Source organism: Chenopodium quinoa, unplaced genomic scaffold, assembly GCF_001683475.1.
Source record: "Chenopodium quinoa cultivar QQ74 unplaced genomic scaffold, ASM168347v1, whole genome shotgun sequence".
NCBI classification, from domain to species: domain Eukaryota; kingdom Viridiplantae; phylum Streptophyta; class Magnoliopsida; order Caryophyllales; family Amaranthaceae; genus Chenopodium; species Chenopodium quinoa.
In genome coordinates, this window is record NW_018745125.1 from 1,523 (window position 1) to 20,589 (window position 19,067).

Here is a 19,067-nt window from a genome sequence, read left to right on the forward strand (position 1 = left end):
TATATATATGTATACTTACAACTCACAATATACTCGTGCTTATTTCCAGCTGTTGTTTACATTGAAGATTGAGATGCATATAAATGAATCATTTTATGTGGAAAGAAATAGCACTTTGCCAAGAAGACTAAGAAGCAATCAAGGGGATTATATTCAATGCTACCAACAACAAGAGTGTTCAAGGATTGTAGTCCCTATTGATCATGGACGCTCTAGAAGTTTTGGTTCTAGGTCCCAGCACCTAGTGGAGGATTCTGAATACCCTGGAACATTTCACACTAATTATTCTATGACAGTGATGAGACCAATAAATGCAAGACCAAGTGTGATTTCTGTTAGAGATTACATGGAAGAGGATGTGCATCCGGATCAACCATTAGCTCGGTCAGATTTTCTTCATAGAGGAGAATATCCTGGTGATCCATCTTATATTAGCTGTTAGTGTTATTTCATTAGTTTGTTTAGAATTTACTTTGGATGAGAAGCCAAATTAAGTATTACTTCTGCTAGGATAAGCTGTTGCATGTTAGTTCAAATTACAATATCAAAGCAACAACTGGTTCTTGGATGGAAATGGTTCTAGATCAACAATTTTTGCCTTCCTAACTTGTTTGTTATTTTTTGTTAGATCACCCGGATGAGGAAATGGTTCTAGATCAACAATCTTTACGATCACATGTTCCTGAAAGAAGCAGATATGACTCTCCATCTTATGGTAATTGCGAATGTATTTTTATCACAAGTTTGGTTGCAATTTATTCAGACAGGAGAAAGTCATTTAAGTATCCTCTTCTGTTCAGTTTTTACATATTTGATTATAATTACACTATTAGTGTGATGTACACTTTGTCTCTCAGTCTCTTTCCCGCTCTGATAATTGGACTGTGTTATTGATAAATTATACGTTGTAGTGGAAAAGGCTTGGAGATGGGGCTATGGTGCTAGATTTTGATTCGTGACAGGCTTGTCATGGGTGGAATTTGGTTAAAGGAGGAGTGGAAATAGGACTGTGTTTGGTCGGAGGAAATTTTTTATTTATGATAACTAATTAACATTTTAATGCTACATTTATTATGAAACAATCGAATAAGTTAGTTAAAGTGACAAGTATTGCATAAGAATGGCGAGTGTTCATAAGTAACTTTACTTTTAGGCTCGAGCTAAATCTGGCACGTTATAGTTAAGGTATGATATTTCCTTAGGGAATCATGTATGTTGATTAATTCATTGTACAAATAATATACTGCAATGTTTCTGTTTTGCTCATGCTTATTGTATATAGTAGCTGTGAATGTGTACAATTTACTTTAGATGGGAGAAACCAAATCCAATACTATTTTTGTGTGGATTGAATTGTTAAAATGTTAGCTCAAATTACTCTATTAACGTGACAATTAATTTTGGATGGAGGGTTCAATAGTTAGCCTTCTCGACTTGTTTGCTAATCTTTCTTAGCTCGCCTGGCAGAGGTTGTGGTTCCGGATCAACCAATTTCACGATCAAGTTATCCTGAAAGAAGAGGCGGATATTCTAATACTCTGGTTCCGGATCAACCAATTTCACAATCAAGTAATCATGAAAGAAGAGGCAGATATTCTGATAGTCTGGTTCTGGACCAACCAATTTCACGATCAAATTATCCTGGAAAAAGGAGGAGATATTATGATAGTCCATCATCTTATGGTAACTGTGAATGTTAATATATCACAAGTTTGTATTATTAATATAAGTAATGCTATCTGAATGATAATACAATTAGATTCTAGACAAAGGGAATAGTTTTTGCCTTCTTACTTTGTTTACTCATCTTTTGTAGATCGCACGGGAAAGGATGTGGCACCATATTCACGTTCTAATTTTCATGAAAGGAGAAGATTTTCTGAAAATAGCCGGTCTTATAGTAGATGTGAGTATCATTACATAAATTTGTTTTCTAATTTCATTTACATGGAAGAAATCAGTATAAATAATCTCTGTTAGTATTTAGTATGTTCAACATACCTATATTAGCATGATAATTAAATCTGGACAGATGGAGTAACCGTTTGGCTTCTTAATTTGTTTATACTTTCTTTAGATCGACGAGAATCAACAAAGTATGAAGACCCTTATGAGGAAGCTAGACGTCCAAGAAAATACAAAGAAGGGATCATGAATATCATGCAAAGCATTGGGAGGGCACAAAAGAACGTGACTTACGTGGTCAAGATAGATCACCAAACATGCGTAGTAGAATCACTACTTCAAACAGATCTTTTCAAGAAACCAATGATTAATTCTGCAAAGTTTGGTGGTACACCTGAAAAACAAGCAAGGCATACTAATAGTAGTACGTCGAAGTCTCCTTATCATTCGAAGGTAATCAATGTTTGCAGCTTTGCTAATTTACATATTTCAGTTAGTTTTTTATTTTTTGATAGTTTTTGCTTGTAGTTAATAGGCCAGGGATGTATGTTTGAATTACATTACATAAAAACTGAAATATATTTCCAGGAACTGCACCTGCCTCTGTTTCAGACTCTCCAAAGGTGTTGGAAACGAAATTCTCAAAGGACAATGAAGAAGTTGACTCTACTAATAAGCTTGCTGCTAAATTATCCAAAGATAATGCAGAATCTAACCTTACAAAGAAGCCGGAAACAATGCCGGTTAATGATAATGCAGGAACTGACCTTTCAAAGAAGCTTGTAACAAAATCTTCCAGAGATGATGCAGAAGCTAACCTTACAAAGAAGTTGGAAACAAAATCATCAAAAGATAATGCAGGAACTAATCTTACTAAGAAGCTTGAAACAATAGCGTCTAAAGATAATGCAGAAGCTAATGCTACAAAGGAGCTTGCAGCAAGACCATCCAAAGATGATGCAGAAGCTAATGCTACAAAGGAGCTTGCGACAAAACTATCCAAAGATGATGCAAAAGTTAATGTTACAAAGGACCTTGCAAAAAAATCCTTCAATGATAATGCAGAAGCTAAGGTTACGAAGAAGCCTGCAACAAATCCATCCCTAGGTAATGCAGAAGCTAAACTTACAAAGGATCTTGGAACAAAATTGTCCAATGATAATGCAGAAGCTAACCTTACAAAGGAGCTTGGAATGAAATTGTCCAAAGATAATGCAGAAGGTAACCTTACAAAGGAGCTTGGAATGAAATTGTCCGAAGATAATGCAGAAGGTAACCTTACAAAGGAGCTTGGAATGAAATTGTCTGAAGATAATGCAGAAGCTAATCTTACAAAGGAGCTTGGAACAAAATTGTCCCAAGATAATTCTGAAGCTAACCTTACAAGGAAGCTAGAACCAAAGCCTTCAAATTCAGATAAAAAAGAAGTTGAACGCGAAAAAAAGAATAGCGGTAAGCTGAAATTGTTTTCGTATCCTTATCTATTCTATCATTTCATATATTATTCATGCATGTTTGTTCATAACTTCTATTCCAATAAACAAGATGTGGGACTTTTTTTAAGTTACACAGTAAAGAGGGGGAGAAAGTATCACTTGTGAATGTGACATGACCTTAATCACAAATGAAAACTTCTTTTTTAATTGTTAATTACCTACTCTTAGAAATAGTACTTATTTTGGTACATCTTTGTTAACTTGCTCTAGATCAGATGGTTCACACGTTTTTTTATTTAAAGAAAAGTAAAAGCGAGTGTAAATAAAGTGTTGGCAAGGGGTGGTAGGATAAAAAGTTAAAAGTAATATTTATGTAAGCATGAGACCTTAAGTAATCACAGATTTATAGGTGGTGTTATGGGTTAATTACACCAAGCCACTAAGGTTAAATGGATTATGCTTACAGCCAGAGTTTCAATTTCTTTAGCATTTTAAAATTTAAAGTTCGCTAACTTCACATCTTATATCATATAGAATGGAGGAATGAAGACTCCTCATTTAATACTTGTGGTTGACCCAATGCTAGTAAGAGTACAGAGTGTGGATTTAAGTTAATTAAAAATTAAACTTATTTTATGGAAGATAATAAGAGAAGATAGAGAGAGTGACCCAATTATGAATAAAGTAGGTGTGAAAAGTTACAAGATTGTCAAAAATAGGTAAGCATTTCAATTAGGTGGATAGGTGTAAGAAAAATGTGGATAAAGTAAGAGCATATGAAAATATGTAATTATTGTGGGATTAAAGTAAGTGAGCAGGAAAAAAAAAGACTAATATGAAATATTAGAATAAATTATACCATTATCTAATATTTCTTAATTATCATTATCTTTTTTCAAGTGTCACATTTATTATCTTGTCCCTTTTTATGTTATTTTGAAAGTTGAGATTATTTAATGTAAACCTTAGAATCTCTATTACATGGTATTTTCATTGTTTGACAACGTAGTTAAAGTTTTAGGGGTGGTAAATGGTAATCAAAACCTCGAGTGGAACCGTCATTACCGTAGTGGCAAAATAGAGTACTCTTATTAAATACCTTAATAATGAGAATAAGGCGAAAATAACATCGACATAACAAAACGCCAATTGGGGCAATTGTATTTGTGGAGAGAGTCAAAGAGACAAAAATACACACACAAAATTCTCTCTCCATTCTCCATTTCCATTTCCATTTCCATTTCCATTTCCACTTCCACTTCCAACTCCCTCGCCTCACACATTTTCTTCTGCTCTTTCCCCTGCTACTGCAACTGCATTTTTGCTATTTCCTACCACTCATGTCTACTCTCTTCCTTCTTCGCTGCTTCTAACATTTCTTCGCTTTTCTCTCTCTTCTTTCTCTCTCTACTTCTGCAACCGTATTTTGTTTCTCTCTACTGAATTTCTTCTCTACGATCACCTTCATTGCTCGCCAATTTCGTCATTTTTTTCGCATTTCTAGGGTTTGCAAAGCGTTGAATTTTGTACTGGTAATACTTATGGAGAATTTTCGCTTTTTTTGTGTAATTCGTACTCAATATATGCTTTTTTTTTTTTGAGTGTTATCAGTACATCATTTTGTAGATAAATCTTCTGTCTTTTGTTTTAACTGATTCTGTTAAATTTCTGTGATTGTAGTGGAGTAGTGCTCTTTGAATTGTGATCAATGTCGGTTTATTTGAAGTTTTTGTGTCATATTTGTTAATGTAGTGTGTTTACTCTGCTTTATTTTTAATTTTTTATTTGTTATATTTGTTGGAGTGATCGTAATATTTTGTTTTTAAAGTGTATGCTGAATGAATGATTGAATTTATGCTTTCGATTGAATGGTTCAAATGTGTAATTCTAGTCCTTTTGTCGGTCGTCGTGGTTTTTGTTGTGGTGGATGAAGTAATGTTATGGATTAGGCCTGATTCATTTATGTTCTTCATATCACAACGGAGAAGCGAAATGGAATTGTAGTTAGTTGAGAGTAATAGCTTTGAAAAGCGGATGGAGAATTGATGATTGTTCCATGCAATTGTATTTGTAGTTGATTGAGAGTAATAGCCTTGAAGAGAGGATGAAGAATTGAAGAATGAAGATTGTTCCTGTGTATGTAGTTATATACTACGTGCTAGGCTTTCGAACTAAATTATGGAATAGTGTATGGAGTTTTGATGTGAATTTATTTGTTGTAGAAACGTTGAGATTTAAGAATTTAAGCACGTTGAAAGCGGACTTATAATTTTTCAGTATCAATCCGATTTAAGTTTGATGAAAAATCTGAAGATTTCATTGATTTATCTCAGTTAAAGCTCACAAGATGTTGTGCCTTTAAGAGGACATTATGAATCTATGACAATCTTGTGTAATTGTGTAAGATTCAAGAGGTGGAGCCGGAAGAAGTGGTGGCAATGATTGGCTCTTCCTAGTTCTTTCTGCTTTATAGTGGTTGTATGCTTTTATAGTTTTATCATTTACACATATTTCCACCTCCTTTTCTCACATGTTTAAGTTATTATTTGTAATACTGCGTTATTATTAATGTCTCTTTACTATCATTTATCTACTAAGCTTCTGCTTGTTTGTATGTATGTTAAATTTTCTTCCTAGAAGCAACTCTTGGCAGAAACCTTTTGTCTTGTTGAAATTTTGTTTTCTAATCATTTTACTTAATTTTATTATTTTTCCTTTCACTAGGTTCTGAAATGATGGAATTGAAGGCCAATTCTTCTGCCAAGAAAGGTAAGTCTTAATATGGATCAAATTAGTTGATTTCTTGGAAACTATAATTCATCAATATTATTTAATGAAATTACTAAGTAATAAGAAATTTGAGCTATTGAAACACCAATCTTTAGATTGGCATATTTATAATCCACTTGTTCATTACTTCTGATATTTTTAATTGTGCTTTGTCTGTGGCTTTTGCAGATGCTTCATCATGCTACATTAAATTGAAGAAAGATGGCAAATTTATTTGTTATGCTAAATGCACAAATCCTCCTATTCAAGTGTATGTGCATTTTTCTTTCATGTCATGATGATTTTAGTCTGCGTCCTATTGTGATGCATAATAAAGTTGAGCCAAGTCATTCCACTTTAATCAATAGATAATCCAATCTAGGGCCAACTTGATGGTCTGATTTATGTGCTATTGGTCTATCAACGCTTGTTCTTCCTTCTGGTTTTGGATATTGGAGATGCACTTGAAATTGAAGGCTTGTCTGATCCTTTTTAAAAGATTGTTAAATGGCCTTTTTCTTTGGTTGAAAATGCTCTCTTAGGCATATCTTAATCTTGAAAGGCAGATATAGGAAAATTCGCGACTCTTGCTTTGCCATATAAGTGAAATGCATTGCTTCAGTAGAGTGTATATGCAAATACAATACCTCCAAGAATGTGTAGCATGTACATCAACAATTATACATCTTCACTTTACATGCAATTATCTATCATCTTATATAGTTTTTGACAAATTTATTCAGGAATGTGATTGTAATCTTTGCTATTTTTGCTCATACCTACTCATTATTTATCATTTTTTTTTTATTGTGGCTATAAGAAGGCTGATTTACTCATAGTTATTTCCTTTTTGTGCACCAATAATTCTGAAAATTTCTTTGGAATGTAGATTTTCTGGTAATTACTATTTTATTTCTAACTTGCAGGTCTTCCTCTTGGAATGTGGATATAGTTAAGATGAAAACAGTAGAAGGCCTTCCTAATTTGCCAAACTTTCCAATTTTTTCCATCATTTATGCCGTCACCTGAGAAAAATGAGTCAGATCAGAAATCTGAATGGAATAAATTTTTTAACTTCCTTCACGGCTATAATAAAGTAAGCATTACCTCTTAAAATATATGTATATAGTTATGTTTTTATTTTATTTTTTGTTTGGATAAACTTTCCCCTTCTAGTAGACGGTGTTGATTTCCTACTTGCAAGCATGGATCAACTTCAAAGTGTCTTTGTTTCGTTTAGGCTTAATCCCGAATTAATGTCCAGGCACCTTCACCCACTTCCTCCATCTACACCCAATTATCATATTTCATGATCTAATGCATTAGTTTTGTTTCATTATAGTTTGAAATTTTGGTAATAATGTGATCTTTTCCATTTCTTTAGCTTTTTGTTGTTTAAAAATCTTGTTGAAGATGTTTAGCAACCATTCAACACTTAAGTGTAAACATACCCACATCTCAATTGGAATCCCATCTGGGCAAATGTAGTTGAATTCCATGTTTTTAGTGGACTGGGCTTTTTTCCAATGTAGTTGAATTCCATGTTTTAGTGAAACATTAAGTTTAGAAGAATTCCATGTTTAGTGGACTGGACGCCTTGATGCCAATTATCTATCTAAACTTAGTGTTTCACTGCTTTACCTTATGTTTTCTTGTGGCCTGCATTCTTGTTATGGAACATGTTCCCCTACAAAGGCCTTTTCAAACAGCTACCATAGACAACATTTGTTTTTCTGTAACATTCTTCCCATTCCTCCATTTGGCTACTTTCAATAATATAAAAAATTTACGCTATTATGTTATCATGTTATGTGTATCTGTATAGTTATAGCTTTGAACATGAAATGAAATTTTAGTTTTATATTAGAGCAACTAATCAAGGCATAATCAGAGCCAATTAACTAGTTCTTTTTTTCAAAGCGCCATGTATTGTTATTTTTTGGTAACTGAAAACATAAAAGTGCTTATGCGGACTTTCTTGGAGATTTTTCAAGAGTGATAAAAGCATATTAAGCCTAAAATCAGTATGCGTAATGATGTTCTGCTGTTCTGTTTTGAAGGTTGCTACTGTAAAACTTGCAAACATGAAGATTCATGTAATTCCATCTCAACGTGAGCCTAATGTAACAGATGATGGCCTGTATTTTTCCCATGCTACGGTGGCTTATGATTTGCAGGAACTATGTGACACCTCTGTGGACCAAAGGCATGCAACAATAGGTGAGATCTCCCCAAGTATCTAACATGTTCTGATTAGATTTATGTGAAAGAAAGCCTGAAATTCATTCCCTAGCATGATATTTATTCCCTCTTTGACCTTGGATGATAAGGGTTTTTTTTTTTTTTTTTTTTTTTTTTTTTTTTTTTTTTTTTGTCTTTTTCCAACAACAACGAAGCCTTAGTCCCAAAATGATTAGGGGTCGATTAACATCAATCGTCATAATAAGCTGTCCGCAATAAATGTAACAAAGATAGAAAAGTGAAATTTTGAAATGGGACGGGAAAAAAATAGTGTGCAAAATAAAAACGATGGCAGTGTAAAGTGAAAACCCAAAAGTAGGATATAAACTAAAAATTTGAGAAAGTTTTATAAAAGAGGTGCAAGGGGATGTATAAAGAGACAAAAATATGCAAAGTAAAAACACTAATAAAGTTACAAGAAACCTTAACCAAAGAAATTAATAGAGTTTGCAAAACACAATGAGTTTAGGTGCAAAAATAAAAAAGTAAGCCATGAGCCCATGACATCTTGTTGGTGTAGAATTTCTTCTTCCACTCCACCCTAATGAACACAAATCTTTATTCAAAGACTCATATTACTCTTAGTCACCACCCTCCATATATATATGTATCTTTTATAATGAGAAGGGTGAGAAGTAACCTCAATCATTAGATATAGATATTTGTAGTCAAGATCAAAAGATTTTGAAGCATTTTTTTTATGAAAAAACACGGGGCATAACTTACAACTTTACAAGCCTTTGGAAACTTTTTGATGGATCACTTCTCTCTTTAATTTATGGCTTTTTCCTCATGTTTATGCCTTTCTCTCTCTCTCTCTCTCTCTCTCTCTCTCAAATTGAATCTTATTCTTTTTTCATCTGTCATATTTCTATCAATTGAATCACATTGTGTTAGTAGTTTCAATCTTTTTGAACTAAATTATTCGATATTTCTTCACTCTCCATTGGCTTTTTCATTGAAGCTGCAACAATGGCATGTTCAAATTTCAATCAATTTCATCTCTCTCCTCTCCATTATCTTCATCTTTCGGCATCAAGCTTTTGGATCTTATTATTGTTTGTATTTCCATTTAACCTACTTATACTTTGGTGGCTGGTGTGATTGGTTTATCGAAGCAGCAATAATCTGAGCTTTGTTTGTGGACTAGCAGATCTGAAATAGCTTTTAATGTTATTTAAACTAACTATTGGCTTTAAGGATTTTTTCAAATACTTTATTCTAGTTATAGATGACATCTTTCTGATAATCTGGTGTATTTGTACCCTTAGTTTGATGTATCTATAATGGCTCCTTAATGCATCTGTAATTGATCCTTAATGTACCTGTAAAAGAGAGTAGAATTTAAATGAAGTTGGATATTTATATGCATAAATTCCTTTACTCGGAGCTTATAAACAGTGGGATGTCGATTTTAAAAAATTTAGTATCAAAAAGAACATAGAGAAAGATGGACAGAGTTGCTTTCATTTTCTTTTCCTAGGCATGCATAATGCATCTTCAGTGTATGATTATTATATCCACAATGTATGCTTGATGTATCATAGTGACACCTAAATGTACCTGAACTTCTTACGCTTCTCACATTAAGCATACTTCTCATCAGATCTAAACACATATATTGATATGTCATAAAATAATTATTATTAGTTGACACCAAGGATGTATCTGCTCAAGGTAAATGCTTGAGGAAAAATTATTAAGTTGTCGTACTCAGAAATGCCTAATTAGAGAACTGTGAACTTATACTTCAGGGAAAATTATGATTCGTGATTATTGCTGCAAAATTACGAATGGATTTCTGGTCCTTAAAATAAAGAGCATATCTCAAGTTATATCAAGTGTCGTAAAAGAATTCAAAGAACTTAAGAACCTTACAAAACATATCTCAAGCTACTAACAATCTGCTTCCCCTTTTCCTTCTTCATGCACGAACCATCAAATTGCTTGAGGAAATGGAATTAGTACAATTTTCTTTCCAAGCAATTTTTCTATGCTTAAAGCTCAAGGTAATTGTGGTTACTAATTTGAGTTTGTGGTTCTTACAGTTATGCATAAAGCTGCAGTAAAGGCAATGAGCCCATTACCGGGTACCCCATTACCAAGTACTCGGTTGATGCTTGAAGACGAAGTAAAAAACCCATTATTGCTTTCCAATTCTCCACGTCATTTTATGAAAAACGTTGCATTTGAGTCAGATGCTTATTTGAAGGGAAGTAGTTCTGCTGAAAAGGCTACCTGTTCCTCTATTTCCAAGTGTCATGAGCACAATAGTCTTCAGCTCTGCTCCACAAAGGAAGATGTGGCTGCAGAAAGAAATTTTGTTACGGACCCAAGTTATCTGAAAACTCTCGGTCATGCTCATTCTGGTTGGATCTTTGGTGCAATTGCAGAGCTTGTTGATAATTCAAGGGATGCAAGGGCATCAAGGTCAGTTGAAATTCTCTGCTTTCAGATATTCATCCTTATTTAATCTTTTGTTTGTGTTGAATGAATCGTTTTTTGTGAAATAACAATAGTTAACTTGAGCTTACAGTTAAGTTTATGAATTTTATAACTTTGTGCAATGTCATTGATTGTGATTTTACTTTGAATATAAAACTTCCTGTGTCCGTAACTAATATGCCCACAATTTTACTTGGCTGTCCCAAAATTTGTGCACTTTCTAAATTTTAAACTCTATTTCCCTTAATTATATCCTTTAATCGAAACCTATCATGTGCTATGGTGGAAATTTAAAAAGATTTGAATAGGAAGTTTTTTATTATATCTTAATTTTCTCTAAATGACCACAATCAAATGTGGCCTATTATTTAGGTATGGATGGAGTACTATTTTGCATCCTAATATCTGCTATGTTTAACATCATTTAAGAATTTTTCAACAGGCTAGAGATTGCTGTTGAGACTATATTTGATAAGACTGTAGGCTCTGAGATTCCTATGCTATCTGTAATTGATGATGGTGTTGGAATGAATCACCAAGAGATATTGAGGATGATTTCATTTGGGCACAAAGTACCTGACGAAGATAATCAAGATTGTATTGGAAGATTTGGTGTTGGTTTCAAGGTAAGCTTTTCATCAAATTGTTTTACTTTTACAGTGTCCTTGGGCAACTTTCGGAAGAGATAAATATAATGAATCAGTAGATGAGATTCTCTTGGGCCAAAATGTGTATCTGATCTTCCTAGCCACTGTGTCTTCTGCTGTACTCTATTTTCGTTGGACTTCAGAATGGCATGTGTATGCTCAATATTTGCTTGGTAGCTTTAGCTCCCTGATGCATTCTTGTCTGCAGGTGACTTTGATAATGACAGAATTCACAATAAAGTAGATAGTTAGGATTCCCCATGAGGGAGCATGTTTTTGTTGCATCAGAAATGTGAATAGGCACTATCTGCAGTATCATATTAATTGAACTCTAAGGGTTGTTATGTGGCTTATGTTCATGAAGTTTCATGAACTCATTCAACGTTTTTGGATCTCTTGCTTTTGTCAGTTTGTATTGGGACCTTTCCTCGTCATCTAATGCTAGGTTTTTTTTTTTTTTTTTGTCAGACAGGGTCAATGAGACTGGGCAGAGATGCTCTAGTCCTAACACAGACAACACATTCTCGTTCTGTTGCTTTTCTTTCGCAATCATTAAATGAAGGAAAGGACGTAAGCCATCACAAACTTTTCTCCCCCTGCCCCTCACCCACTTTATTGCTGTGTAAAATCTCTGTAAAACTCCTGACTCTTGCTTTGTGTGTATACAATGTTGTTATGTTGCTTTTCTTTTGCAACCATCAAATGGGGCCGTGGAGTTAAAAATGTACCCCACCACAAATCTCTCTTTCCCTCCCCTTTAATTCCGTGACTTTATGTCAACTTAATTTCTTCTGTGTTGCTTGTGTGTATATGTCATGGAATCAGATAAAAGGTTTTGCTGAATACAACAGAGTTCATGTTGGATTAACAAGATTCGTATAATTTATTACTACATATTATTAGAGTTGTTACTGTATTAGATGCTAATTTCAGCAGCTGCAAATGTTTGAATATCTCTTTGTCTTGTATGAATAAGTTATGGTCAATTTTAAAGCTTATCTCTAAAAGCACTTGGAAGTAAGAAAAAGACCGTAGTTTCCCAAATTTCCTGCTGAAACTGCCTCAAGTCGCAAAACTAAATTTTCAAGATGACGCTTCTACAGCCCATGGGCATTACTGAGTTGTTCACAATTTTTACCAGGGACTATGTGATGTATATTTGTGTGGTTTTTTTCTTTTGTGGTTGAGTATACTGTGTGCGCAGTTTCTGGGTATTATGTGGGTACTTTTCATACCGGCATGTGTCTTCCCACGATGCAGAATGTGGAGATACCTGTTGTCAGCTACTGTCGACAAGCTCAGTGCATGGACATTGATACAAGTGTACAGTCTGAAGCACTAGCGAAGTACAACCTGAATGCGATGAAGCAGTTTTCACCATTCAATGAGTATTTAATTGGTGAAAAGGCTGGCCTATTTAGAGGAAATACAGGAACGCAGATCTATATATGGAATTTGGATAAATGGGGCGCAGAGTACACTTTGGAATGGCAAGCAGGCTTGCGCGGTGGGAGCACCTTTCACCAGGGTGACATATATATTCGTTCTAGACGTGTAAGAAAACGTCCTGGGCAGACAAGTAGAAAGGTTAGGAGCACATTCTCTTCTAATATTTCGTTCTTCTGATGCTATTACTAAACAGATTGTAAGATCAGTTTTGCAAATTTTGCTTTGTCTTTTAGTCTAACAATAACTTTTTTGTGTTATCGTAACTTATCAAATTAGATGCTTTGCCTTTTTCTGGAATATATTTCTGTTTTTCATTTTCGATGTTGATATCTAAATTATTAGTGACGTACCTGGTCAAATTTACATATGGTAGATGTGGCTATGCTTTTATGATTACGGTAAATACTTATTGCTTTTTTTCTCCACCTTCGTTCCTTTCCAGGTTTCTTTAGATTATTCACTTCGTTCTTATTTGGAAGTCATATTTTTAGAGCCTAGGATGAAGATATATGTTCAAGGCTCACTGGTAATTCCATTAACTTTCTCTTGCTATTATGGGTTATTAAATTCTATCTGTTTAGTGGTGAATTGTAACTCCGCTTGACAGGTTAGAAGTCGACCCTTGGCCAAATCTCTTAATAATACTGCTCACCATAATGGGGAAATAATGGGCAAACAAGTCCGGCTTACTCTTGGTCGCTGTCAGATAGAGTGGGATGAGGCAAACTGTGGAATATTCTTATATTGGCACGGCCGTCTAATAGAGGTCAGCAACATTTTCTCATCTAAATGTGGATGGCTGGGGATTTTTTTTCTGAACATTCTTGTTCATTGCATGCTTCCTCATTTCCTTATCATCGTTAAGCTGCAACTTTATGGGTGTATCGTATATGTCATGCTTTAGTGGGATTAAGTGATATTAGTGTGGGTTGGTCTCTAAAAATAGCGGTAGATGTCATCGCAATATTTTCTTATCAACAAATAGGAGTTGATGTTGATGCGTGGGTGGCTATGTGCATAGATACATGGCAAAGTATGGAACAGTGTTGCCAAATTGGCTAGTATGAGATTGGATATGTGAATTTTAGTCACTACTGAGTATTGTCAATTTAGGCAAAATGTACCACATTCATGTTTAAATGTTCCTTTCTCAATTCGCAGGGGGGGGGGGGGTAGGGAATCAGGTAATGTGTATGCCTGGGTTTGAAGGAACATAAAGTAGAATTGTTCACTGTTATTTGGCCAATATATCTCGTAGTTTGTATAGAATGGTTTCTGTTAAAGGGGTTTTACGTTCTGATTTTAAAGTTTATATGGAGCTTGTAAGAAATAAATTAGAAGATGGGTTTCCTTTCATTGACAGAAGTAGCCAATGTATCGGTTGTTCTCAATAGATTATGTAAATAGTCTTTAATCACTATATTATCATGTGTTCTCTACTTCTCTCTTATTTAAATAATTTTCATTGGTTTGAATATGTGCTTAAAGATGAAACTCTGTGATTAAATCCCCTAAGGTAATAACATGTTACCTCTTCTAATGTAGTGTAATTATATTTTGGGAGAAAAATTTATTTTAATAGGAGAACGTGCCTGCTTTTGCATGCTTTTTTAATCACAAGAAAGTGGTTGATGGACTAAACTATTGATCTACTTAAAAGCTACTGTAATTTGTAAGATTTATACTTTCTACTGATCTTTGATCGGTTTTACCGAGAACTCGAGAAGGCCTACGGTTCGAGTCCGTATAGCCCACCCCCGTTCTTCCTCTATCCTTAACCAAAAGCTAACTTATTCTCTCTCTTACCGTCTTTCTTTCTTTCCAGGCGTACAAGAGAGTAGGTGGCATGGTTCACAGTGCTGATATGGGTCGAGGTGTAATTGGTGTTGTAGAAGTTACTGAATTGATGGTGAGCCCCCCCCCCCCCCCGTCCGTAATTTATATCATTACACCAATGCTTCTGGTGACGCTCTTGTCTGAGGTAGAAAAGGATCTTCTTAGTGGGCTGAGATTCTTTCTGGGTATTCAATATCAAGCAATTATATATGTTGATAATGCTGTACATGTCATTATGTAATCATGTATTCTACAGCCATTATTTATAAGGTTTGTCTTTCCCTTTTTAAAAAAAAATTATGATTACTGTTCTGCTAAACTATCGTTTGTTCATCTTTTGGATTCAGGATGATGGGAATGGTGGTGTTTGGGTTCATAACAACAAGCAAGGATTCCAAGATTGTGAGCCATATGCTTTGCTTGAAGAATGGTTGGGAAAGCAGGCAGATGAATACTGGGATAAGTTTTTTGATCCAGTACAGCTGGTATGCTATATATATTCTACTTTTATGCTTGCATAGTTTTTCTCTCTATGCCTACACTTGTTATTCCAGATGAACAATGGTTACATTTACATTTTTTTAATGTCGTTCAAAGTGCTTATTAATTAGGCGGCTTGGAAATTTATTAAGCTTTAGCTCTTGGATAGATTAATATAACGATCGAGATAAAAAGAACTGGAGCAAACTTAGTTTACAAGGTGGAAGTTTGGACCTCAGTAATGGCAATTGTTGTCTTTTGCAAATCCTAGGGGTCCAAGTGGAATGTTGGGCATAAAGCCACTAAGTCACTCTGGTGTTCTTTTTTTTCCTCCTTTCCTTGCTGTACCACTACAACCCTACATGTGCTTTGTCAACTGAAATCTAGTGTCAACTGAAATAGTCTTTCATGCAAAACCTATGTCGGAATTCACTTCTTTTTTTTTGTAGGGTTGTGTGTTCCGGCCTCCCCCCTCCTGTTAGCTGTGTTGGCTATTTTAAAACTGGCAATAAGATTATGGCAGAAATAAGTCTTGAACCTTTCTGGGGAAGGTTTGTTGATGGGGTTTTTAAAGGTGAAGGTTGTAGGATCAGAAACAAAAGGAAGAGTGAGGAAGAGAAAGACTATAGATGTAGGAGTGGTATAGATAAATGGGCCATGACGGCCTATGAATGGCCTTGGAGCAACTTAACTTAGGCTTTCCAGTGGCCATTAATCTCTCTCCGATCTATATAGTTGGCAGATGGGTTTTGGATTTTTCCCGGGGGTTAGGGGGAGGTTGAACACTCCTACCCCCAAGTAATGAATATTCCTGTAGCTAATTGTTGGGGTGCCAGCTGACTGACACTGGTCAGGTAAAAAGCAGTCAAACAAAGCTCTTTCTTTTACCTGCTATTAGCCTTATACACTTTTGATGGGTTTCAATGTCAGCCTATGTGGTTAAATAATGACAATAATGATCATTTGATGTCGGTGCTTAAGGTTCATTGGAAGAAGAGTTATTACATAGTCATTCCTTTTATTTTGATAATTCTTTTTTTGTTGGTAATGTAGCATTTTTTAGATTGTGAGCCAAGTTTATTTGGTCTTTTTATTGTCTGTTAATAGTATTGTCTGGTGAGGTGCTATGTGTTCAACTACGCTGCATTAAGATCTAAGAAGTATTACTTACCTGGTTTTCTGTATTGCTTTAGCAATGTGACCAGATAAAATTGTTGCATTGCTTGTTTACTGCTCATTTTAAGTTTACTTATTATATCAACCCTCAACTGTCTAAATTGCTGACAGTATGTATAGACATATAGTGGTGCTTGAAAGCCAATGAGATTTTTCAGCAGTTTAGGTCATATAACTTGCTTTTATTTTTTTGTTTGTATTTGTCAGAAAAAAGGCCATGCTCGATACAAGCCTGATAATGAATGGGTGCAGTGTGACAAGTGCAGGAAGTGGAGATTATTAAATGCTGATTTTGACAGCATGAATCTACCTAAAGACTGGTATTTTTCTTTTAATGATTTCTTTGAATTAGAATATACAGAGTAATCAAAATTCTGCTCTCTTGCTTTTCCTGTCGCTCATGAGAATGGTCAAAGTTTCAAAATTTAACTGCTCCAAATTTTTGTAAGTTGTCTTTGTAGGGATGACACTTGCATAATTGCGTGAGTGATAAATACAAATTTTTTAACAACAAAAATAAGGAAAAAAAATTCTGATAAACTGTACCATGGTGCTGAAGGTGTGATGATAAACTGATACATATATTTGGCTTTACAATTCCAAACTCTCTATTGCTCATTTTGAGGAGGGGGGAGGGAGTCGTCTTTGTGCATTATTTACTACACCACATGCAAAAGGAAAAACTACCTACCCATTTGATACAACTCCTAATCAATTTAAATGCGACAAATGGGACAATATTTCAAGTATGGAGGGAGTAGGATTTAAACTAAGACGAATCAGGCTCTTTTCCTAAATTTACAAATGTTATTAATGGTATGGCTCAATTTTACCCTGCCCTTGGCATCCAAGGCAGAAGTATTGCGATATTGATGATGTGTTCTCTTACTAATGCATTTTACTCTTTTCTTCACTCCCCCCTTTTTGGTCTATTGCAACAGGTTCTGTTACATGGATCCTTTCAATGGAAGATGTGAAATGCCTGAGCAGAAGCCTGGTCATGGAGTAATCACAGTGGAGCTGAAGAGGTCATCTGGTCATGATCCAAGCAAAATTGCTGACTCTGAAGGCTTACAGATTGGTAGGGCCAGTCCTATAGCAGAAGGTATCTACTTAGCCTGCCTTGGCTAATTTTTCTTTTTGTTATGAAGGATGGTGGTCCTTCATTTGAATTACTGGCCTTGTTGCCCGATTATTCTAAGAACATGAAGTCAAAGTTATAATTTTTATGCCGAAACACAAACACTATGTTGAACATCCTTACTCCTTTTTGTATTGCCTGCGGGTCCCTTCTGCACCAATTTGTGCTAGTTTCTAACACCTTGAGTCCTGGGGTGCTTTATGGCAGTTAAGGCCACAAGGGGAATGGATCAGTTTGGCTGTATCTGTGTGGTAGAACGAGAGTGGGCTGTGGGGGGTTAATGGGAGGGTTCTATAACTCCATTTTCATAAATCAAGGTATTTGATTAGAAGAAATCCTGTCTCCTCCCTCATCCTCTATCACTTGCCACTGCTACTCACCACCTCCTTGACTCCTTCCCTCTCCATCATCTCATACTCAAGTGCTCCTTGCTCCCAAACTCCTCATGATCTCGCCCATACGGCATACCACAACCTAAGAATCTTAAGCCTGAAAGATTATGCTTTCTCATATGTGCTTGATGAATAACATTTAACCTGAATTTCAGCCCACCTGCTTGTGGAATTGTGGAAATGATTGTGTTTCATTTACAGAATTATTTTTTTCAATTAAATGTGCTTTTTTTGCTTATCCAATCTTGATTTACATTTCATGTGTATTTTATCTTTTAGCAAAGGGTGAAGACAAGTCAACCCAACCAGCAGAAGGTGATGAAAAAACTCCCACTGTTAAAAAGGCCAGAAGAGGTGCATCAATTGCTTGGAATTATATGTAGATATCATGAATTTTGTCACATTTTTAATCTTTTGCAGGAATTTATTTTACTCCCTCCGTTTCATATTTCTCTTCTCAGAATCTTTTTGTAAGACAATGGTCAAAAGTAGGAAGAACAATATAAAATGGAGGGTGTAATAAAATGTATTTTCTTGCATGCCCACTTTTGACTTATTATTTGTGTATCTTATCCTAGGAAAGGGTCAAGACAAGTCAACTCCACCAGCGGAGGATGATGAAGAGATTCCTGTCATTAAAAGGCGTAAAAGAGGTGTGCAAAATGCTAGGAAGTACATACAGGATTAGTGAGTTTCATTTCAGCACATTTTGAACTATACAGAAGATTTGCTAACACACATTCGTTTTGGATTTTCTCGTGTATACACTATTACGGGGTGATCTTTTGCTAGATAGTACTCGCCATTTTGGCTTGTTTTACTAGACTAGATGTTAATATTTGCCATTTTGGCTTGTATATACCGCATGGTGGATGAAAATATTTTGTATAGGAAGGCCATTCACATGCACATTTAATTCATCTGAAGAATGTAAAGCTCATTGCTGTTACTGGATCTTGTTTAGATAGAATCATTTAGCAAGCTCATTTGAAGAATGTTTAGATAGAATCATTTGAAGAATGTAGAGCACATTTAATCTTTTGGAACATATCGTTTTACAGAGTACATGTTTACGATTATTTATGTTTTGAATAGGACCTAATCAAACCTAGTGCTTAATTGCTGTTTATGTTCCTTGCTACAGTAATTA

The 19,067-nt window shown here is 34.9% G+C and overlaps 1 protein-coding gene across 1 annotated transcript; it reads left to right on the forward strand.

Annotated features, from left to right (window-relative positions):
* The first annotated feature begins 7,125 nt into the window (after positions 1-7,125).
* LOC110710102 (MORC family CW-type zinc finger protein 3-like) lies at positions 7,126-18,866 on the forward strand. Its single transcript, XM_021888366.1, has 14 exons — positions 7,126-7,206; positions 8,171-8,330; positions 10,400-10,781; positions 11,239-11,422; positions 11,912-12,013; positions 12,704-13,030; positions 13,335-13,418; positions 13,500-13,658; positions 14,718-14,801; positions 15,076-15,213; positions 16,592-16,704; positions 17,326-17,489; positions 18,197-18,271; positions 18,496-18,866. Exons 1-14 carry the CDS (start codon positions 7,126-7,128, stop codon positions 18,603-18,605), a joined length of 2,163 nt encoding a protein of 720 aa, XP_021744058.1. The 3' UTR covers positions 18,606-18,866.
* Positions 18,867-19,067: the final 201 nt, after the last annotated feature.

Bases quoted from the DNA above. Each gene is read 5' to 3' on its own strand.
- LOC110710102 (XM_021888366.1), top strand. From the start codon at position 7,126: ATGCCGTCACCTGAGAAAAATGAGTCAGATCAGAAATCTGAATGGAAT. The intron at 14,802-15,075 runs GTGAGCCCCCCC...TTTTGGATTCAG, and splicing joins TAGAAGTTACTGAATTGATG to GATGATGGGAATGGTGGTGT. The intron at 18,272-18,495 runs GTGCATCAATTG...ATCTTATCCTAG, and splicing joins TGTTAAAAAGGCCAGAAGAG to GAAAGGGTCAAGACAAGTCA.